Source organism: Arachis hypogaea, chromosome 4, assembly GCF_003086295.3.
Source record: "Arachis hypogaea cultivar Tifrunner chromosome 4, arahy.Tifrunner.gnm2.J5K5, whole genome shotgun sequence".
Taxonomy (NCBI): Eukaryota; Viridiplantae; Streptophyta; class Magnoliopsida; order Fabales; family Fabaceae; genus Arachis; species Arachis hypogaea.
Genome location: NC_092039.1, coordinates 104,168,519 through 104,192,384, shown reverse-complemented (window position 1 = coordinate 104,192,384; position 23,866 = coordinate 104,168,519). Strand labels below are relative to the sequence as shown.

General features: G+C 28.0%; 2 protein-coding genes across 3 annotated transcripts; both read left to right on the top strand.

Annotated features, from left to right (window-relative positions):
- Positions 1 to 2,568: 2,568 nt before the first annotated feature.
- LOC112797118 (fibrillin protein 5 homolog) lies at positions 2,569 to 4,713 on the top strand. Of its 2 annotated transcripts, none has more exons than XR_011881306.1 (8): positions 2,569 to 3,027; positions 3,123 to 3,238; positions 3,327 to 3,449; positions 3,568 to 3,666; positions 3,773 to 3,817; positions 3,918 to 3,991; positions 4,110 to 4,346; positions 4,509 to 4,713. XR_011881306.1 is itself a non-coding variant. In XM_025839893.3 (8 exons), exons 1-8 carry the CDS (start codon positions 2,793 to 2,795, stop codon positions 4,616 to 4,618), a joined length of 879 nt encoding a protein of 292 aa, XP_025695678.1. In that variant the 5' UTR covers positions 2,569 to 2,792; the 3' UTR covers positions 4,619 to 4,713. The 2 variants fall into 2 exon arrangements, 1 of the variants encoding a protein (XP_025695678.1); XM_025839893.3 differs by having other exon boundaries at positions 4,110 to 4,186.
- Positions 4,714 to 5,670: 957 nt separating this feature from the next.
- LOC112797119 (uncharacterized) lies at positions 5,671 to 6,901 on the top strand. The gene has a single exon (XM_025839894.3). It carries the CDS (start codon positions 6,147 to 6,149, stop codon positions 6,711 to 6,713), a length of 567 nt encoding a protein of 188 aa, XP_025695679.1. The 5' UTR covers positions 5,671 to 6,146; the 3' UTR covers positions 6,714 to 6,901.
- Positions 6,902 to 23,866: the final 16,965 nt, after the last annotated feature.

The window sequence follows — 23,866 nt, the reverse complement described above, 5'->3', positions numbered from 1 at the left end:
GCCTTCCACAATCTTCAGACTATATATTAAACATGTTTAGTCGTCAGAGTTAGTATCTACATTATTTTTGTGACTTAATTTTTTGTTTATCACTAACATACTTCATTATTTAAAATCGTTTATACGAATTTGAAGAAGTTGACTAAAGTTCTAAATTTTGTGATGTGTGTCATAAATTTTTTTAATTGGTTTGGCTTGCATGACATGGAAACAAATGAGGTTGGGGTTGGAGTTTTTTTAATTGTTCCTTTTTAAAACTAACTTCTTCCGCTCACCCGTTTTACTTCTTCTTGTTTTTTTTTTTAAAAAAAAATACAAGATAACCACATTTGTTTTTTTTTTTGTCAAGATTTGTAGATTTTCATTATGAATTATGTTTTTGGGACTATATTTGTAACTAATTAATTACATCTTCATTTAAAATTTTATGACAATGTTAAAAATTATTTATATCATGCATTTAAAAAAAAATTAATTTTTTTAAAATATTTCTAAAGTATTAAAATAGTTATTTCTTTTTACTACCTCATTCATTAGAATATATTATTTTACATATTGAATTAGTTTTTGAAAGCAAGAGGAGAGAAATATATGGTTGGTTGGATTAAATGAGTTCTAATTTATGGTGGAGGAAGCGAATATATAGGAGGAAGAGTTGAAAGTAATTTTGGATAACCAAATCACGATAGATTGAATTAATGGTGTAAACGTAACAAGTTGGGAACAGTGATTTCTGAGAAATATAACCACAATCATAGCATAAGAGTTTTAAAATACATGTGTTGAATTCAAATGTAAAGGAGAGTATAAATCAAGAAAGGAGTGAGAACAAAAGAGACTAAACAATGAAAATAAATGAATATATATAATGAATGACTTGAACAAACTGTGGCCCAAAGAATAAAGCAGACACAAGTATTGAAGTGCAGCAATGGCTGTAAGTTGATGTTTTATAATATAATACGGTGCCATGTTTTTTGAGTAGCTAAATTACTTATACTAATAAGAATTCACATAATTATATAAATTAATATTAAATTTAACATCATATAGTTATATAATATTTAATAGCATTTTAAAAAGAATAAGATGTAAGAATTTAAAATTTATCGATTTTAGTATTTTTTATGTTTGTGATTTATATTAAATATTTTTTTTTTTTTGTGTCTTTGTTATTATTTATTGGGATTTATCGTGTATGATTTTTAGATTCATAAAGTTATTTAAAATATAAATAATTATATAATATCTTTAATTATATTTTTTATTATTACTCATAAGAATCTGGTGTGTTTTTTTCTAAGTGAAAATTTTGGATTCGTTTCATTTGGTGTGTGAATATATAATGTATAATTATGTGTGGCACATGTCTAATGAAAAAATTAAGAAAGATAGGACATGTGCTATTGTAATTTTAGTATGATTTATATTATATTGACTGATAAAGCATGATTTGGTTTAGCATTTTCATGCATTGCCGCTACTTTTTAGAGCCATAAGTGAGTATTAAAAAATTATACTATTTAAACTATAACTCATTGGTAATAATATCTTATTTTTATTATTACATAACAAGTATAATATAATTATATTAATAATTATATTATTAACTACTTGAAATATATTAAATCTATTTTACAAAAATTTCACGTTTATATTTATTAGCTTCTAATAATAATTAATAAAACTTAAGTGAATCTAAAATATAAATAATTATTATTATTATTAGATACATTAACACTATATCTTCTAATGTCCAAAACCTATTTATTTCATAATAATTATTATTATTTATTATTTTCTATTATATAACCAAAATAATTTTAAAATACCTCTAAATATATATATATATATATATATATATATATATACCACTAAATTTATTAATAATTATAAATACTTTATTAAATTTATATTTGAAATTCAGTGTTGCTAACATAATTCATTACCTTAATTACGCTAAATTTATTCGGTTTGATTTTTCACGCAGTTATGATAATAATAATAATAATAATAATAATAATAATAATAATAATAATAATAATAATAATAATATACCTTAATTACTTCACTAACTAAAAATCAAGAATAAGAAATGATTATGTTTAAAAATTTTAAAATTTTTACTTCCTGTATAATATAATAAAAAATATATTAATTAAATATCTAACTAATAACACATAATAACAAATCATTAATCTTTAATTAAATATCTAAATAATATATTTATAATAACAATTAACTCAATAATTATTTAAAAATCTTCTAAATTTATTTTATTTTACTCACTACTTCTAACAATTAATAATAATAAATATACCTATAATCTTAATAGTTATTACAACAATATTTCTACTAATTAAATCAAAATATTTGATAATAAAAATTTGGTGAGAAGTCTCTACACTTTTCTACTAATTATAAAAAGTGAGAAGTACAATGCTAGAGAAACTAAAATTACACATCTTTGACTTTTTTTTTTTTTTTTGTCATGACATATGAACTTTTGTTTTTGGGATAAAAATTCTCTCCCTGGGTATAAACTATGAACCAGAATTGGCTTATAATGAAATCATTTAACTATATGGATAATTGGGTCATATTAGTTGCAGCCCAGTAATAGGCCATTAGGCCATAACTAGTCTAAAATGCATGTTCACTGTTTCCATAGAGCAAAACTGATGGCACTAATAAGTAACATCAGGAACCACTGTCTTTATCAACCAAAATAAGATCTTATCCTGTGCTTCATTTTCTGCCTCTCATTGGTCACCAAGTTATTTCATGCATCAATGGCCGGTTGTCATGTGAGTCCTGTGATTTTTAGAACCATGGATATCATGAAGCTTCAAAGATTGGCTCCACCTGAGAATCTTTCAAGGATGAACACCTCGAGATTTGGTGGCAGACCGCTCTGGTTTAAACCCTTCACTGTTGTTAAAGTTGGAGAACAGAGCTTTGGGTCAGGCTTGGTTATGGATGACACACTTGCTGAGAAGAAAAGAGAGCTTTACCAGGCAGTGGAAGGTATCCCATTTCAATCCACTTTTTCTTTTTTCATTATAAGCAGAAGGTGTATCTGATATGTTTGAAATCAATTGCAATAAAAAATATGTTTCAAGGAATCAACAGGGGGATTTTTGGACTCCCATCTGCCAAGAAATTTGAAATTGAGAGTCTGGTGCAGCAGCTAGAATATATAAATCCAACTCCAGACCCAACTCTAAGACTAGACAAGGTAACTTTAACTCTGCATATATTATCTGATATGTGGTTTTGATTGGATTTTTGAGCTTTCGCTATCAATAATTTCTATTACATGGAAGGTGGCTGGGTGTTGGAGGCTTGTTTATAGCACAATCTCAATTTTGGGATCCAAGAGAACCAAGTTAGGCCTGAGAGACTTTATCTCATTGGATGAGTTTTTTCAAACCATTGACATAGCCAAGGTACAAACTACAAATACAATACATGGCTTGGTCATTTTCTCTTTCAATTTTGAGTAGAGAAAGTGTATAACTTTTATCTACTGAGCTTGAACATTGGTGATGTGATTCTAAAATGGAGAGCAAAGCAGTTAATGTGATCGAGTTCAGCGCAAAGGGGTTGAGTTTGTTGTCGGGACAGCTTAGCATTGAGGCTTCTTTCAAGATTGCTTCTGCAACAGTTAAAGCTCCACCTTCTTGTTTGGCCAATCTCAATTTATTTCTCTGTAATCTATAGCTATTGCTGCTGAGTAACTACCTAATTGGATAATACTTGAAATTCACAGAGGGTTGACATTAACTTCGAAAGCTCCACCATTACCCCTGATCAGGTAATGCTAATTACATACTGCATTTTTCTCTAGGCTAATTAATCGGATTATTAGTCTTATCTTCCCAAGTTCAAATTTCTTTTCTTCCTTGCATGCACAGTTGATGAATGTATTCCGGAAAAACTATAATCTTCTGTTGGGCATCTTCAATCCAGAGGGATGGTTGGAAATCACGTATCCTAAGATCATGTCATGGACAAATTAAAGGGCTGTGAAACTTGCTGTTTTTCTGTCTTTTATTCCATCATTGATGAAAATTCTTCTTGTTTTCTTAATTCAATCTTTCTCATAGATATGTTGACGACAACATGAGGATTGGAAGGGACGACAAGGGTAATATCTTTGTACTGGAAAGATTTGAAGATAGAAGTAAGTCGTAATCTTCAATGTTAAGTGACAAATTGTTAAAAGCTCATACTTGACTCATCACTAGATCATCATAAGATACAGTGTGGGTCTTGCTTTGATTGTGGAGTCACTTTTCATCCATCATAGTGAAGGAGTGAGATGTTAAACATGAGTTAGAAATGTATATTCTCATTAATCCATTTTTAAGAATTTTGCCCCTTTTTTTCTTGATAGAAACTATGGCTGAAATTTGTGTTAGGTTGATGAAGAAAAATAGATAATTACTTTTGCATTGTGATGAGTATTAATACTCACTAATGGCCATTTACACTTTGTCATTTAGCATCGACACAAGCAGGAGGAGGATCCTTATATCAAGCAGCCAATCAAGCAGTCAATCAATCAATCAATCAAATCCCTTTACACTTTCTTTTTCCAACTGTAAAGGGCTAACCTGATTTAAAATATCCGATGGGATTACTTTCGAATATTCAATTTATTTATTTAAATAAAAAAATCTAAAGACTATCATAATTTATTATTTTTAATTATTACTTTTAATTATTAACTCAATTTTTTACTTGAATAATCAAATAATATATTTTAATTTACATTTTTATATATTGATAGTTAATTAGTGATAAAAAAAATAATAAATTTTGATGTTTTTTTAGTATTCTTTGTATAATGTTATTAGAAAGAGTGCAATACAATCAATAGCCATGAAGAAGTTGGTTTATGAAAAAGAAATACCTTATTTCAATAATAATGTGGCATTTAAGTTATTAACACTGTATAGTTTACAGTTTATGCAAACCAAATCCCGGATTGAATATCACCATAAGAACCTACCAATCATTGTAGTCTTAAAAGGAAAAGTTTGGATATCAAAATCAAATGCATGTTGAATGAAGTACCTATGATGAATAAGAAGCAAAAATCTACATCGTATTTTATATTTAATTTTTCAAATAATAATTAAATATCTTTAATAAAATTAGAGTTAATACTTAATTTTGGTCTCTAAACTTACATATAACTTACATATGAGTCTTAATTTAGTTTTTGAAATTTTAATTGCCTTCTTAATTTCTAAACTTTATAAAAGTGACTTACAAAACATTAATGAAGCCTTGACATAAACATATAATATGATGTCGTTTTGGTTTTGGCTCTCAAATACTTCAAAAACGACTAGGATCACTTGTTTTAGGAAAAAAAGTTTAAATAAATATTGCTTATAATAGTTTTTTGGGCATTTCATTAATGTTTGTGCGTCAAAAATTATCCCAAAAATGAACATGAGTTACATTTGCAAAATTTATGGACTAAATAAAAGCAATTAAAATTTTAGGGATTAAATTAAAACTGAAATACAAGTTGAAGGACCAACTTAGTATTATCTCGTAAAAATATCAAAAAACAATAATTTTTTTATGTTTTTAATACAAATTTAATATATATTAAAATATAAAGCGGACCAATTTGATAGTATGAATGTGAATGGCCAGTGGAAAGTGGCTGGGAAATTTCAAGTTCCAACCTCAATATTTGTGTCCTGGTTACTCTTATTATATTTATAATCGTTGCATATACATCCAATTTCGAGATTCGAGTTCTCTCCATTTACTCCCAACATGTTCCTTTTTGACTTGCTGACATCCAACATTTTGCTTTTACTCTCTTCAAAACCAGAGTAAAAATGGTTGTGCAACATGCTAACCTTCCTTAAGTTTATAACATATTAAAATCCATCCTCCAAGATCCAAGGATTAAAAAAAAAAACAAAAATTTCACATGAAAATAATTACAGTCTTGGCTTGAAGACTTGAAGTATCTGCCTAGTGCCTAATATGTAACCTTTGGTGAATAATAAATAGAGCCAGCAAAGACCAACGTTATTTTTTCTTGGTCTTGTCGGTTTGAGACAAACAGAAACGAAAAGAAAAGAGCCTCATCTGTCTTGTAGTGAGCAGCATCAATGGCAGAGTACGAAACGCATGAACAAGGCGAAGGTGTGCCGAAGGAAACAGCAGTGCAAGCATTGAACACCATAATCCAGCTGCACTTCGAGAAGACTCTGGAGAAGAAGCGCGCCATTGACCTCCAAAAGAAAGAGCTCCAGAAGGTGTTCCAGGTGCTCTTCATCTTCCTCTCACTCGTCTTGTTGGCACTCTCTCAGTCGCCGCAGCGCCTCCAATGCCGCCACTGCTGGATCCCCATCACTCTCCTCTCCATCGCACACCTCATGTTCTACGTCTCTGTGGCACAGACCCTCAGATGCATCAATGGATTCAAGTACCAGAGAAGGTGCCACAAGCTCACACTTGGCTTGGCCACCGAGAAGCTCAGGGACATGAAGCTAAGACTCGCCACCACCACTAACAACAATGACTTTGTTTCTGAGGATGACTTTGAGATTCACTACCAGGAACCACCTGAGTCCTACTTTGGTAAGTTCAAGAGGAATTGGGCTCTTCATTTTGCCTTCTTGATTTTCATCTATGGCTTCATGGTCTCTGCCTCTGTCGTTCTTCTCTGCTTCTAACACAACTCTATCACTTTCAGATACAGTGCCAAGAGAAAATTGGTCTCTGTTTGTCATCCCTTTTCCTTTTTTTTTTCACTTGTGATCAAATTTAATATCAGTAAAATTTTCTTGTCAATGTATCTATTATTAAAGTCACAAATAAATTCGTGAGGATTATTCTCCAAAACAAAAATATAATAATAAAATTATGTGAGATAGTAGATGTAAATACATTATTTTTAAATTGATCATTATTATGATTAAGATAAAAAATCTTAATTTAAATTAATTTATACATGTTTATCATACTGAAAATTTTTATTAGTATTTTTTTTACTTTAAAGACTAATTTATTCAAAATATAAATTTTTAAAAATTTATTTATCATTTTACTCAATTTTTTCTTAATAAATTTGTGTCTTTTTATTAGTAGATAACTGTCACGAGAGTGACACATTTACCAAACGGGCCTATAGACATAAAGGTAAGTAAATGTACACAAAAGGCAACCATTTTATTTGAATCAAGGATGACCTCGATTCCATGAATTTACTGCAAGTTACAGCTGGATGTATCATGTATGAATTCATTTGGAACCCACAACATTATTGGCTTAGAGCCTTAAACAACACTATATTATTAGTTGTGCCTATTTTCTTGCCAAAACATTCTAAGTGATAATGATGATCAGTGAACTTTGTCATGCACATTTGAATGTAGTAGGGTGAGTGAAATTTGATATGTAGATATTTTTTGCGTGATTATGTGATTGTTATTTTTTTTAAGATGGATTGAACAACTTCCAATTTAGGTATCATAATTTTTTAATACTTAGTGCATTCATTAAGGTTCGAACCTGGGTACAGCGTATTAATTAGGCACATGGACTAACATCTGATCTAAGTCTCAGCTGCAAAAAAAACAAGTTGCTTGAATAGTGTAGTTTGCCATATTTGGTTGTGTAATGTGTATTAACTTGACCATAAATGCAGTAGATGGTTCAGTCCATGAACTATAGTACTATACTGATTTCAAGGCTAATCCAATTATTTACCAACATCTAACACATGTGAACGTGATAAAGCAAGAACGATGTTTGATTGTTTCTTTGTTTGTTTTTTTGTATAAAAAAGAGGGTCCCTGAATTCAAATTCTGACATCTTTCCGTTGCTAGCAGTCTAGTAGCGTATTAACAGTTAGGTAGCGTTTATTTGTAGAGACACGATAGAACAGGACACTGAGATAAAGACAATAAGATAGAGACATTAAAAATTATGTTTTGTGTATCATGTTTGGATACGATGGATATGACACTAATGTAATATCCAGTATTATGTTTGGATACACATGGACAAGACTAAAATATTATATAAAATGACTAAAATAGCCATGTGATTCCAAATTTTTTAGTATAAACTAATTTAATGAATAATGAGAGTACGTAGGAGTACAGACAGTTGGAACTTGAAAAAAATATTTGAAGCAGTAAAAAATTTTAATAAAAAATTATATAATAGTATTTATATTAAAATAAAATTTATAAATATAATTATTTTTTTAAATTTATTATTAATATGTTGAAATACATATGGTTAATATTAACAAAAAAAATCTGAGTTTGATTAATAAAAAATTTCATTTAGGTTAATAAGCCAAATTAATTTTAAATACAAAATCAGTTTTAAAGAAAGAATCCATTTTTAAATGGAAAAAAATTAATTTTTGCACATAAAAATCTATTTTTATTTAGAAAATTAATTTTTTTATCTAAAATTTTATTTTTCTTTTCAAAAAATTAATTTTTCTTTAAATTATATAAAATCAATTACAATTTATAAATTATTTTTTAGAATTTTAAAATATCAATTTTACCTTTATAATATTTATCTTTTAAAAGTCTCCAGACTAATTGTTTTTGTTATTATTTTTATTACAAATCAAATAATATAATATAAGGTTAAAATGATGTTGAAGTAAGAATGATAAGAAAAAAGAAATTATCCAGTCCAATAAAAATTTTTATAAAAAAAGAGAGTACCTGAGAAAAAAAGAAAGAAAAAGAACGTAGAGATAAAAAAAGAGCATGGAGTAAAAAAATTAAAAAAATACTTCTGAGAACAACGCAAAATAGGAAAAATAAGAAGGGGTAACAATGGAATAATAAAAAATAGCACCATGGACAAAAAAAAAGAAAAATTCATAAAAACAGTCTGTGTCCCTCTTCCAAATCCCGTGTCCATCGTTGTCATTCGTAAAAAAGTGGACACAAAGGTATAAAAAACTGTCCCGGAGACAATATGTTCAGTGTCCATGTCTTTGCTTCCAAACGCTTTTTAAAAATGTACTGTCTATGTCTCCGTGTCCTGTCTCCGAAAACAAACGCTACCCTAAGCTAGGCTGTCATCACAAACCTCATGGGCCTCCATTGCTGCTTTAAAGGTGCCTCTAGCCCTCTAACACTATCCTTAGTTCCTTATCTAACAATTACTTTGGTATAGTTAACACAATAAACACTATATCAAAAATTAAAGAAAAAAAAGTTTCACCTAGCTAACAGCCGAAAGATAATGGATTATGGAATGATATCCGCCACATGCAATGCTCCCACCATACTCACAATTCACTTAAGGGAGTGCTATTTTTTTTAATCACTTATTTAATAGTTTTATAAGAAGAATTAAGAAGCATGCATGCATATTATATGAAAAGGAATGATGGCCAGCACGTTGTAACAATAAGCACACCACAACAACCATTTTATTCAGTCGTTTTCTCACATTCTTTTTCTCTCTCCCTCTATATATTTTCGGCGCATAGAAAAACCACCATCATCCCCTCAACACTTCAATCATAGTGCAAGCTATGTCTTGGACCGGAGTTAAAATGCGAATAACTGTTTTAAATTCAACTTCACATGAAATCGACTGCATCTGAATTTTCACCATTTACTTTGGATTTTGAGTTTTGGATTTCAACACAAAATATCGACCAAGTTTTATCACTTATCTTAATAGGGAGTAAATATGACTCTTTGAGTTTATAAAATACAAGATGCTTAAATACACAAATAATTAACTTTTATAGACAATAAAAAAATATACAACTGTTATAAAAAAAATTTAAATAACTTGTCAAAAAATAAAATCTAACAATAATTTGAAACAAAATTGAATATTAGAATGCTAGAAAAATGAAAAATGAATAAAGTAATGAAATTCGAAAAGCAATAAGAACATGAAACAGGAATGAAGAAAGCAAGAGAAAAATTGAAAGAAAAAATATCTCCCAACATTCACATGTACTTACATTCTATCTTTTTATTTTTTCGGTGTAATTTAAAACAGTAATATTAAATAGACAAAAAAAATAAGTCAAAATTTATTTTATTTAAGATTTATTAATTATTGCAATAATTAATAGATACTAAATAAAATAAATTTTGACTGACTAAATTTAATTTTTTTGTTACCAAATATTTTTTGGCGTGACAATTCTTTAGAATTTTAGCGTATTAGTGAGTTTTAGAATAGAAGTTTTCCAAATTGATCTTCATAACATCTATTTATAAATAAATTTCTTTACTCAGTGTTATTTTAGGTGAAAATCTTATCCGACAACATCATGTTATGTAATACAAAAAATCAGTCATTATATATTTATTCATAAAATATATAAGTTGTTTAACTTATTTTTAATGTATATTTTATATTTCAACATATATTTATACAAATAACTGATGTTATAACTGTATTTTTGATGTATACATAGAATAGTTACAAAAATACTACTCATCCAATAATGATTCGGATTTTAAACATTATGTAAATCTAACCATTCTATTATATTAATTTTTTTAATTAACTAATTAATCATGTTTCCTATATTTAAGGAACGACTATCAATTTGATTTAATCCAAATTTTATAAGAAAAGGTATAGGAAATTAATGAAATATTTATATAATGTGTACAATAGAGGTTTATGGAGTATTAAAGATATAACCATTAGTGTTATCCTTTTCCGTCAAGAACTTATTGACCTAAAATGTTCCGCGTAGCATTTTCCATTTTAAAACAAGGTGGAAACTCACCTGCAGTCGACTGCAAGTGAAGTTGCTTCTGGATCGTTGACACGTGTTACTGTATAGTTTAAAAAAAATCGATTTATTTTATATAAATGGTTTATTTAAAAAAACCAGTTTGAATAGATCAAATAACTACTTTTAAAATAATTTAAATTCTTTCTACGTGTTATTCCTAAATTCCTAACAGATGAATTTGATATGTTCTTTTTCTTCATTCATATTGACCAATTTTTCTTTAAATTTATCTGAAACTTTTTTTTATTTAATTTTTGTCAAATATATGTATACAAATTGTTTGAAAAAGTAAAATTTAGTATTCTGAAAAAGAAACAAAATTCACGATTTTTTTATAGGAATGACATAAATGATATCATCTGTCCTTTTTTGTCTCTGTTTCTATTTTTTTGATGAGTTTTGTTTTATTTCCCATAACTTATATTTTCAGTTGCTTTTAAATTAAGTTGTAAACATATTTTAAATTAAGCTGTAAAAATATGTTCAATTGCAAATTTATCGTTAAATTAAATTTTATGGTAATCAATGAATTAACTTTTATTTTACTAATAAACTATTTTCATGTAAATTATTGTTGATTTTTCAATATTATTCTATAAATAAATTATTTTTTAAGATAATAAGACTATAATTTACTTTGTCTAGAAATTATGATTTCACTGTCATACACGTCTTTGTGTTTTTACTTATCAACTAGAATTTATTTTTTAATGAAATTAGAATTTATTTTCAATAAAACAAAAGTATCTAATCAAAATATTAATTTGGTCGCCTTAAATAATTGAACATAATATTATTAATTTTGTCTACAACAAAAATTTTTAATAAATTTTTTCAAAATAAAATTGATTCAAAAATAGAGAAAAAAAAGAACAACTAATGAAAATATTTGTTTTGACATTGCCATCAAGAATAGGATAGCCATAAAAAAAATTCAACCAAATAAAAAGGACATAACTCATACCATTAAACTACCATCATATTATCACAATAAACTATAACATCACCAACTAAAGAGACATATAACAAATATGAAAGAGATCATGCCAAAATTTCAACATTGCTCATGCTATCAACTAGTCTACGTTATACCATAATTACATTTTTATCTTCCATCACATGAAATTACCATGAATTATCTTGGTATTTATGATCCTGAACATCAAAATGGTGTGATGACATAAATATATACGTATTTATTAAATAATTTTCATCATTCACAGAGGAATGAATAAAAACATAAATTAAGAAATACATTTGAAATAATAAATTTGATTAAGAAATATAAATAAAAGGAACATACCTAATTGAAAGTTTTATATTAGTTCTGAAAAAGGGATTGAAAGAGAACGAATTTTACGTGCGAAACGAAGAAGGGAATAAAAGTAACTGCTTGGTCCAATTCAAACCGGTTTTTTTAAATAAATCATTTATATAAGATAAACCGATTTTTTTAAACCATATAGTAACACGTGTCAGCCATTCAGAAGCAACTTCACCTGCAGTCGACTGTAGGTGAGTTTCTGCCTTAAAACAATTCAAATAATTAACTTGCACTACAATTTCTTTCTTTTTTTCTAATTTTCAAATTGGAAGCATGTCGAAGCACGCATAGAGTAATATTTTCCATTTTAAAACAATTCAAATACAAATCTTTACTTTTAATATAATTATTATGTATTTATTAAATACATTTATTATCACTTACATTTTCAATACATTTTATTAGGTAATTAATACTTTAATCGTTCCACAAATAAAAAACAAAATTCAATCATAGTTATCAGAACCAAATCGACAATCGACCCGATAAAATTATTGGGTCACTGGATTAGTGGTTCAACCAATAGATTAATGGTCAAACCGTTTAATCCGGTAATAATTAAATAAATATATATAATTATAATACAATATTTATTAAAAAATAAAAATTAGAGTTTAATATTTCATATTATTTAAATTTAAATAAATTATATATAAATTTTATTAGCTTATTACTTTAATATGATATATATATAATTTATATAAATTATTAGCCTTTAATTTAATAGGTCTAATCTAAAAAAAAGTTACATATAAATAAAATTAATGTTAGACATATGAACTAGTGTATGGTTGTTGGCTCAGAGAATTCTCATGTGAACTCTTTTATTATATATATATATTATTATTAGCCTATATTTACTAAAGAAGAATGATTGGCTTAGTGACAAGAGAGCTGAAGCTTTTGCACAAGGTTCCTGTTTGAATCCCAGGTGCTGGTGCACTGTGGAGACACGCAGTTCATGCGTTCGAACCGCACCGATTCGCGTTGGCTCGTCTGATTTTCAACGGATTTAATTATTATTGAACGAGTTAATTGCATAAACAATCTGTATTGTAAATCGAACCGATCAGACCACTGATTTATTGATTTTTCGGTCGAATCGACCAATCCAGTCCAATTCTGATAACTATGAATTCAACATTGCTATATAGGGTGTTTTATTTTTATTTTTCCTATTTTTTTTATTACAAGCTATTAAAAATATTAGTTTGTTTACAATTAAGATTTTGTAATCAGTTTTAAAAATCAAATATACTTTTAAATTTTGAAGATTCTTTTGAAAATTAACACATTATATTTATAATTTATAAAAACCTTATTGTTACGTATTATTTTTTGAATAAATTTGGGTGAGTTTCGATTGTGTTCTAAAACATTTTTTACGTTATTATATTATTTTGGATGTGCTGCAAAAATTAAATATAGTATTCTTTTAGTTTGTTTGTTTAACACATGTTTTCTCATTTATATATCAAGAATTATAACCAATTTACGAAAAAGAATTCATCCTAAAGATTGTTGCAATTGCTACTTATTGGTCATAAGGCTCTTAACTAATTGTGTTTTGTTTTTTGTTTCTCTTTTTATGTATTATGAAAATTATTATTCTCTTTTAGTGTTCTATATAATATCACAAAAAATTTTTACACAGCTATTATTTACATAAACAAAGGGAAGATCTTTTGTTAGGTTCAAGTAATATATACCGTGCAAAATTCTTATTACATCGTGTTAATGAAAAATATAGCCATACATTTAAATGAGTTAGTGGTGTTCATAAAGTATTTTATGTGATATTTTATAATTTTGGATGTATTGTAAACTTATATTTCTAGTGTCTTATAAAACATAAATTAAAAAAAACATACATAACTTTCATTAAATTGAATTTTTAAATCAAACTATGATGATCGATTATAGTATTTATCATATAGTGACGGACCCAAAAAATTTTAGAAGTGAGGACAATAATATATATACTAAAATAAATTTTGTTGAATATTATTAATTATATAGAGATATAAAAATTAAAAATAGTTAATGAACATTTTTTTTCTTAAAATACTATTCATTATATATAATTTATAAAAACATAATTTTTTATTTCTAAAACTTGAACTTAAAAATATTTTAATTAAATTATATATAACTTATTATTCTAACTAATTTTTTTATGCATATTTAATAATAAAAGACTGAATCAATTGGCATATTAGCGTCTAATGATACATTAATATTTATAATTTGAAACTAAAATTATATATAAATACTAAAAAAAATTAAATCTGTATATGAAAAGTATGTTTATATAAAATAAAAAAAAAACTTAATTTACAATTTTTTTCTTTCTTTCTTTTCAAAATAATTAAATTTGTTATATATTTTTTTAATTTAATTTTGATATAATGTTAAATGAAAGATTTTATTCATATGTTTAATTATGTATTGTAATTAACATATTTTTTATTATTATTTTTAAAAATAAAAAATATATTCTAAATTAATAAATTAATCAATTTATTTTAAAATTTTATATGCAACATAGATACATATAATAGAATAAAAAATAAAACACAAGTAATAAAGATGAATAAACTGAGAATAAAATAAAATATATAAAATCATGAAGAGAATAAAATATTAGATTAATACCTAAATTATAATTGTTTGAATTAAAATTTGCAATTGTAATTATCAAAAAGAGAAACAATAAAATTTGAAGATACATAAAATCATGGAAAGCTATATAAAAAAACATAGAGAATTTGAAATTTACCTTTTGATGAAGAGAAGATGATCACTAGACAAGAAATAGAAAAAGAAAGTTAAAAATATAAAAAATAAGAAGAAGATTTAAGAGAATAAAAGAGTGACGACACAAAAATTAAATTTGATAGTTAAATAATAGTTAAAATAATAGAAAAATAAAAAAATGAATTTGAAACTTTGGCCGATTAAGTTTAACTTATTTATTGTAGAATCATTTAAAATTTAAAGTGAACTATATTATATATATATATATATATATATATATATATATATATATATATTAAAAAAATAAAAAACAAAGTGAGGGCAAGTGCCCCTCATGTTGTTCCTTGGTCTGTCCCTGAATTCATATTCAAAATGTAAGATAAAAAAATGATTTATACTAAAACTAATTGAAATTAATGTATTTTCAATAAATAATTTATGTAGTATATTTTCTTAACACATACAAAATTAAAAGATTGAATACTAAATAATTTTTTTAACACATTTAAAATTCAAAAAGAAAAAAGAAAAAGAAAAAGTTACTATATGCCTTGAAAGAAAAATTTGAAGGAATACATTCTTTGAAGATAAAGATGTTTTCATTTGGAAAAAAAATAGAATTACGTTTCTAAGTACACATTGGTTTAAAAAGACATCGATGACATATAATAAATTTTCTAGTAAGGAATACTTTAATCTAATAAGCTTACGATTTCTGTACATTTATTTTTTAATAATCTCAAATTTAATAAATCAATATGTTATACATTGTTAAATTGTTGATATTCCTGTAACTGAATTAAATCACATTTTTCTGGAAGTCTAAAATAAAGAAGAGGAAAAAAACATTCAACAGGGAGAAAACTAAATAAAGGTACATTGTTACGCTCTACACATTCAAAATTTATCTATAAGAAAACAAATAAAAAATGAAAACAAAAAAAATTAAGATAGCAACATGTGTTTTTGGGATTTGTTTGAATTTTATTTTTTATTCTTGAATTAAATTTAAATTACCTACTTTTTTGTATTTTTAAATTTGTATTTTAAAATTAAAAAAAAGTACGAAACATCATATTTATTATATGTGTTTTTTAAATTATTTTAAATTTTTTAAATTTATGTAATAAAAAACTAATTAAAGAATAAATTTAAAAGATATCTAGTCGTATTATAAGCATATTTAGTGTCTCTAACTAAAATTTCTCAAACTTTTTTTTCAAAAATTAAGCAATTATTTTTATCCCTGAACAAAAATTAAAATTTTATAAACATTTTTAAATGTTAAATATACTTCTAAATATTGAATATGCTTTTGAAAATTAACACATTATATTTAAAGTGATGGAGGTAAGGAGTATCAATTGAAGAGAAGGAGTTTACATATGTTCCAATATAGATCTAGTTGTGGGGTTTGCTAGAATATTACAAAACCAAAGAATTAGCACGAAAAATGGGTGGTATTTTGAGAAAAGTTTTAGATGTGAACTTTTTTTAATATAAAAGAAAAGGAGGAGTATAAAATAAAAATGTAGATCAATTTAGATGTAACCAAGCCACTGAGAAGAATTCTAATGATAGCAGGTTCGGATGGGAGAGTAATTGAATTAAAGCTGAGATATGAACGAATTGGCAAATTTTGTAATTATTGGCTTGCTGCAGACATGTGGGACATGAGGAGGTATGTAGCTGCCATGAGCAATTGAAGGATGCTGTGAACAGAGAAGTGGAGGAAGATATGTGGGGAGCATGGCTGCAAGCTGAACAGAGTAAAAGAAAGATAAGGACAACAAAGCAAAGCAACAAATACTATAACAGTAGGGAGGAGACAAAAGGAGTATCCCGAAACCAGAATCCTACTCCAGTTAACCTGCTTAAAGGCCTATCAAACTTATCAGTGAAAGAAAAAGCTAATAGAGAGTAAGGAGGATAAAGAGATCCAAAGTCAGCTGAAGATACAAGGAGAAAAGCGGAAATTCAGGTGCTAAAGAAAATCGTTGTAAATGAGAATGTTTCAGATATTTTTTTGCTGGAAAATGCGTCAGAAGTGCAAAAGAATCAAGAGTTCCAACAGCAAAATCAATTTTATTTTACTAGTGTAAGAAATAAGGATAATGTAAAAACTGGAGGGAGGCAAAAATTGAAACAAATGGCAAAAAAAAATCAGAAACAAAGTTCCTTTGCCGGATCTAAAAGAAGCATAGAGGATATGGAGGAGAGGAAAACAATAGTTGGAAATAAGAAACTTTGTCAATCAGGAGAACAATCTATGGAGATGGGACAGGGTACCACCCGACAAGAGGCACCCAACGTTCTATGAAGATGATCATATAAAATTGTCAAGGTTTGAAAAAATTCCTGACAATTCACAGCATGAAAGGGTTTTGTAAAATCCATTCTCTCGAGGTATTATTTTTGAGTGAGACTAAAAATATCACCATGAATGTGGAGAAGATTGTTAGAGCCGCTGATTTTTCTAATCTATTCTATGTTGAACCAAGAGGACAGACGGGAGGTTTGGTGGTGGCTTGGAAGGAGGAGGTGGTAGTGCAGATTTGCCACCACAAGAATTTCTACATTCACTACAAATAGAAAGATTCTAAACTACAGAATGTGTGGAATGTGATTGGAGTTTACTTGAGCACAGATGATAGGTTGCGGAGTGAGCAGTTTAACAGTTTACTAGAGGTGCTTGATTCGTGTAGTAATCTTAATCTAATTATTAGAGATTTCAATGCAATAGTGGCACAACATAAGAAAGAAGGTGGAAGAGTTAAATCAGCAATTTTAATACAGACCTTCATAGAATTTATTAATGGAGGAAGCCTATGTGATCTTGGGTATGAGGGTCTGAAGTATACTTAGTCTAATAGACAGTTCGATAGTGCGCTGATCAAAGAGAGACTAGAACGAGCATTGGTGTCTACTGAGTGAAGAAATTCTTATGCAAGGGCCTTAATATCGCATCTAAGTGAAGTTGGATCAGGCCATTTTCCTTTACTCCTAAATTCAGATGCAATGTCGCTTAAACCCGAGAGGAGATTTAGGTTTTACAAGCGATGGTGCGAGAAGGAAGAAGTGGTTGGACTAGTGAAGGCAGTATGGGCTATAGAAGTAGAAGGATCTCCAATGTATAAGTTATTTCAAAAATTAAAACAATGCAAGCATGCTATCATCAATTGGTAGAGGAGAACGATCTTAAACTCACAAACTCAAATTGCTCTACTCTTAGATAAGTTGGAAGAGAAAGGCAGAGGTATAGGGGCGAATGAGCTGGTCATTCATCAATTGGAGGAGGAGCTAGAGAAGGCTTACATAATGGAGGAAAGGTACTGGAAGAAAAAATCCAGGGTCTAGTGGCTCAAGTGGGATGATAACAACATAAAGTTCTTTCATTCCAAATTTCACTCAAGAAATAGAAAAATAAAATCTGCAGAATGACAAATGATGAAGGGGGAGCAGATCAGATCCAGAAGAAATAGCGGGCATTGTTTAAAATTATTTTGAGAATTTATTCAAATCCTTTAATCCAAAAGACACTATGGCTGAAATAGAGGATGTGCTAGTGAAAATTGAAGCCAACATCAATCGAAGACTCACTAGAACAGTTACAAAAAAGGAGGTAAGAGATGCTTTTTTTTTTCAATAAATTCTTTTTCTGTCCCAAGAGATAATGGTTTTATTGTTAAATTTTATCAATTTTTTTTGGACATTATAAGCAAATTCGTCCTATTAGTCTGAGAAGTATTTTTTATAAAATTATTTTCAAGATTCTGGTGCATAGATTACAGAATTTCATGGATAAAATTATTAGCTCAAACCATAGTGCATTCATCAAAGGTCGACTTATTAGTGATAATGTGCTAATTTCTCATGAGTTCATGCACTTTCTAAAGAATAAATAGTTTGGAGAGAGGGAGATGGTTCTCAAATTAGATATGAGTAAGGCATATGATAGGGTAGAATAGAGTTTTGTCTGGGTTATGATAGAGAAGATGGAATTTTGCAAAAAGTGGGTAGACTAGATGAAGCAGTGTGTGATGACAATCTCTTATTCTGTTACTATGAAAGGACAACCTTATGATTTTTTTCAAACCATATAGAGGATTGCAGAAATGTGATTCTCTCTCTCTCTATTTATTTTTTGTGCAAAGGGACTTTCCCATCTACTCTACAGAGAAAAATAGAGGCAAGAAATTGTTGGCTTGAGACTTAATCGCAAATACCTAGCTATTAGTCACCTATTCTTTGCAAACGACTCAATTCTGTTTTGCAGAGCTACAGTAGAGAATTGTCAACACATATTGAGTGTGCTATATACCTATTCCCGGATTAGTGGTCAAGTCATTAATTTGGACAAATCATCAATTTTTTTCAGCTATAACACACCAAAAAATATAAAGAATCAACTAGCGGATGAATTACAGGTGCCTCATGTAGAAAATCAAGACAGATATTTGAGTCTCCCTTCCGTGATTAACAAGTCGAAGAAAGCTACCTTTAATTATATTAAGGATAGAGTTTCTAAGAAGTTTCAGCAGTGGAAACGATCCTTGCTATCAACTAGTGGCAGAGAAGTACTTATCAAAGCGATCACAACTGATATTCCTATTTATATTTTAAGTTGTTTTAAATTTTTAGAGATCTTATTGAAAGAACTTCACAAGATGATCATGCAGTTTTAGTAGGGACAAAAAGGAATAGAAAAAAAGATGCACTGAATTAAATGGATTGTAATTTGTAGACTAAAGTTTTAGGGAGATTTAAATTTCAAGAAATATGGCTATGCTCGGGAAATAGAATTGGAGGCAACTGACCAGACCTGATTTACTAATTTCAAGAGTATACAGAAACACATACTTCTGGTATTCAAACTTTCTACAAGCTGACTTAGGTAAAAATCCCTTTTGGGATGGAGAAGCTTGTTAGAGGGAAAGAAAATGATAGAAAAAGGACTTATTTAAAAGATAGAAAGAAATAACTCAATAAAGGTTATGACAGATACTTGGATTAAAATTTTTTCATCACTAGCTATAATTACTCAAACAAACAGCTATCCACAAGTAGAATGGATTGAACAATTAATGATAGAGTACAAAGAATAGAATCATCAAGCAGTAAGTCAGTAATAGCATAATTCAGCCCAAAAATTACTCAAGCAATCTTACAAACCGAAATTACAACGGGAAAGATAAACTTACCTGATCATTGGAGAGAAAAGGCTTGTACATTGTATCTTCGAGGTATAAGGTAGCTCATCAGTTTTATCATTCACTACTAGAGGTGCTTCCAGATCAATGTAAGTCAAAAAAATTCTGATCTTTCTTGTGGGATCTGAAATGCCCACAAAAAATTAGAGTTTTCTTATGGAGAGTATTTCACAATGGATTATCTGTTGGAAGAAGACTCCATGAGAGGTTACTGAGATTTTTTCAATCTATTTGAGATGTGGCCAGGAGGAGGAATCACTTCAGCATTGTTGGCTGACCTGCCCATGGGGGACGACAACCTGAAAAAATTTTGGTGTGACACCCATCAACGTGGACGTTGATGCTGAAATGTGGAAATGGTGGCTTAAGCTCCATGAAAATTTGGAAGGGAGCAGAAATGAGAGGAAGAAAATTCAGTTTATATATGAGAGGAAGAAAATTCAGTTTATATATCACCTCTTGTGACAATTGTGGATAGTAAGAAATAAATTAATTTTTTAAGGAGAAAGAATTAGCCATCAGCAAATTTTAGAGGCAACAATTAAGTTGAAAAATGAATTTTAAGCACCAACAAGAGGAGAAAGATGAAACTCCTCGAAGACTACATCAATCTTTCTCATTAAGTTTATTTTCTTTCACTTTTTTAAATTTTTTCTTTTTTTTAAGTGATATCATTTCAGATTATAGGATATCTCATCTTTATTTTTGTATGGAGTCCACTATAGATCCAATCTTTTAAGTTTCATTCAATAAAATTTTTATCTTTAAAAAAATGAGATGCCACATAAATGCTAACGGCATAGTTTTATTTTATTATCATAACGTAACAAATTTAGCACAATATGTATTACTTTAGTATATCAAAAAGATTTATTGTTATTTATGGGATTAAGTATTTTTTATTATCCTAACGTCTTTAGTCAAAATTAAAATCGTCTTTATCTTTTTCTTTTATTAATATCATCATTAACGTTAAAAATCGTTTTAAATTTTTTTTTAGACTAAACTGCCCTTTAATAAAAAATAAAAATAAAAAAAACCTCTCTTCTCCTTCACCCTCATTCAATCTCTTTTTGCCTTAACTCTCCCAAAAAAAAAACAAAAAACAGAGAAAGAATATATATAATTAAAAATCTTTTTGTAGAATTAAATTATTACATAAATGAGCTAATAATATTATTTTAAGCCAAAATTTATCATAACACATCTAAAATAATATAACAGTACACAATATTTTTTGAACACGTCAACTCATATATAAGGGAAAAAAAACCAAATACACAGTAGAGGAAGTTATTTAGCCATCGATTTTGATAAATTGTTTTACAATTTGAAATGTCCAACAAAAAATAATAATACTTATATATATATATATATATATATATATATATATATATATATATATGAATCGGTGCTTTAAAAATACTGAAATAGTACTTAACATATATTAAAATTTTTAACATATCTATAATTATAAAATTACACATTAAATAATTTTTTAACACATAAAAAATAAACATGATTGTACAATAAACATTGAAAAAAATTTTGAAGAAAGGAATACATTCTTTGAAAGTATGATAATGATTAGTACACGTTAGCATAAAGACATTGATAATATATATTAATTGTTTTAATAAGGAATAATTTAATCCAATAAAATTAGAATTTTGTTTTGATGTTGTTAATGTGTATTGAGATGTATTTTAGTTTTATTTTTTATTTTTGAATTAAATTTAAATGATCTGATTTTTAGTATTTTTTTAATTTGTATTTTAAAATTAAAAAAATGTTTAAATATTATATCTATTTGTTTATAAAAAAATGTATTTTAAAATATTATATCAATCTGGTCACACGACCAGATTATATATTGGATCACTGATTCAACCGGTGAATCACTAATTAAACCAATTTATCCGATCTAATTAAATATAAATATAAAATTATAACAAATAAGCTTAAAATTAAAAGTTTAAAAGTATGTCTTCACAAACATACCAACAAAAATTAAGTATTAGTTATTAAACATAACTAATATTACAAAAATATATAACAAATTGATCACTAATATAAAATATTTTTTCAATTTAAATAAAAAAGAAAAATATAACACAATAAGTAAATTAAAGTTCAATGATAATTTATGACAACAAAAAATTTAACTACAAAGCTGATGTATGATTTACAGCAACAAAATCATATTCTATAAAATGACTGAAATTCTCTTAACAATAACAGACTTAAATTAACTACATTTGTTGCAAGCCTTGTTGTCACCACACTTGAATTATGTTCCTTTTCATTGAACCATCTTACTTTATTCCTCAATATACCTACCATAAACAAATCAAATTCATATTAACATTACATGTTTGTTTTAACATCAATTAATTAGTATTAGTCACTTAATTTAAGTCCATGCAAGCATTCTTCTAACCTTAGTGGTAAGCTTCTCATCCATACTGAAAAAAGTAATGTTAAATTAAATATGTAACAATTGTATAGAATCCAGTTCCATTATATATAAACACATACTCCTTGGTTTTCTTCCAGTTCCATTATATATAAACACATACTCCTTGGTTTTCTTTTCCATGGATACATAATTAATATAGTAAAAAATTTCAATCATGTTACTCATCACAATTGTAAATATTGGACCAATGAATTTGGAGAGAACAAAACCAACAAATTCAGCTCATTGATAATTTTTAGCAACAAAAATTTTACCTCCAAATATAATTTACAGCAACAGAAAATTTAGCTAAATCATTATTTCAATAACACAACAATAAATTCAACCACCAATGATGATAATCAGCAACAAGTGATGATTTTTAGCAAAAAAAGCTTAGTCATATTTTCAGCAACAAATTCAACTTTCATCAACAAATTCAAGGCATAGTTATGATTTACAACAATGAAATTAAAATAAAAAAGAATATGGCCGAAGAAAGCTCACCTGTCCAGAGACCAACTACTGGTAAAGGAAGCTCACAAATTGACGGCCGAAGACGATAATGACCAAATGCTAGTTCCGTCTGATTTTGCCATCGGCGAAGACGAGTACAGGGAAGACAACGAATGAGTGCGAGATGGTGACGACACAAAACGAGAAGACCTCTTTGAGACAATGAGTGCGAGACTGAGAGAGAAGTGAGAGACTGGAGATGAGTCATGAGAAAGCTTGAGTGTGACACCATGAGAAAGCTTGAGCGAGGCAAGAGGATTTTGTTCAGAGTTTAGAGAAGTGAGTGAGAGAGCTTGAGCGAGGGTGAGGGGTTTCTTAAGAGTTCAAATTAGGGCATTAGGGTTGGGATGACGGGCGTCCTTGAAACGACGCAGTTTTCCAATTTTTTTTAAATTGAACATGATCAGGTCCGGGTTAGATGAACCGGCCAAGTCACCAGCTTTCACAAAATCCGTCCGGGTCAAATCGGTTTTTACCCTGTTCAATGCTTAAGCGATTCAATGAGTGACTTGGTCTGGCCAGATGACCGGATTTTTAGTCGAACCGGTCGGATCGAGTTGAGTTTGATAACTATGGTCTACAATACTAGAGTAGTAAAAGCCCTTTTTCGATCCCTAACCATTTACTCGATGGATATTGTGCCTCGTAACAATTATGAAAACACAAATCGGTCCTCACCCACCTTTGTATTTGTTCAATTTAGCCCCTGCAACCAATTAGCAGTAGGTCACACTTTGACGTGTCAAGTAACATGTCTTCGTGGCTTTGTGTCCTTGGTAATTGGGACAAATCACCCCCTTAAGTCCCT

Bases quoted from the DNA above. Each gene is read 5' to 3' on its own strand.
- LOC112797118 (XM_025839893.3), top strand. From the start codon at position 2,793: ATGGCCGGTTGTCATGTGAGTCCTGTGATTTTTAGAACCATGGATATC. The intron at 3,239-3,326 runs GTAACTTTAACT...ATTACATGGAAG, and splicing joins CAACTCTAAGACTAGACAAG to GTGGCTGGGTGTTGGAGGCT. The intron at 3,818-3,917 runs GTAATGCTAATT...TTGCATGCACAG, and splicing joins CCACCATTACCCCTGATCAG to TTGATGAATGTATTCCGGAA.
- LOC112797119 (XM_025839894.3), top strand. From the start codon at position 6,147: ATGGCAGAGTACGAAACGCATGAACAAGGCGAAGGTGTGCCGAAGGAA.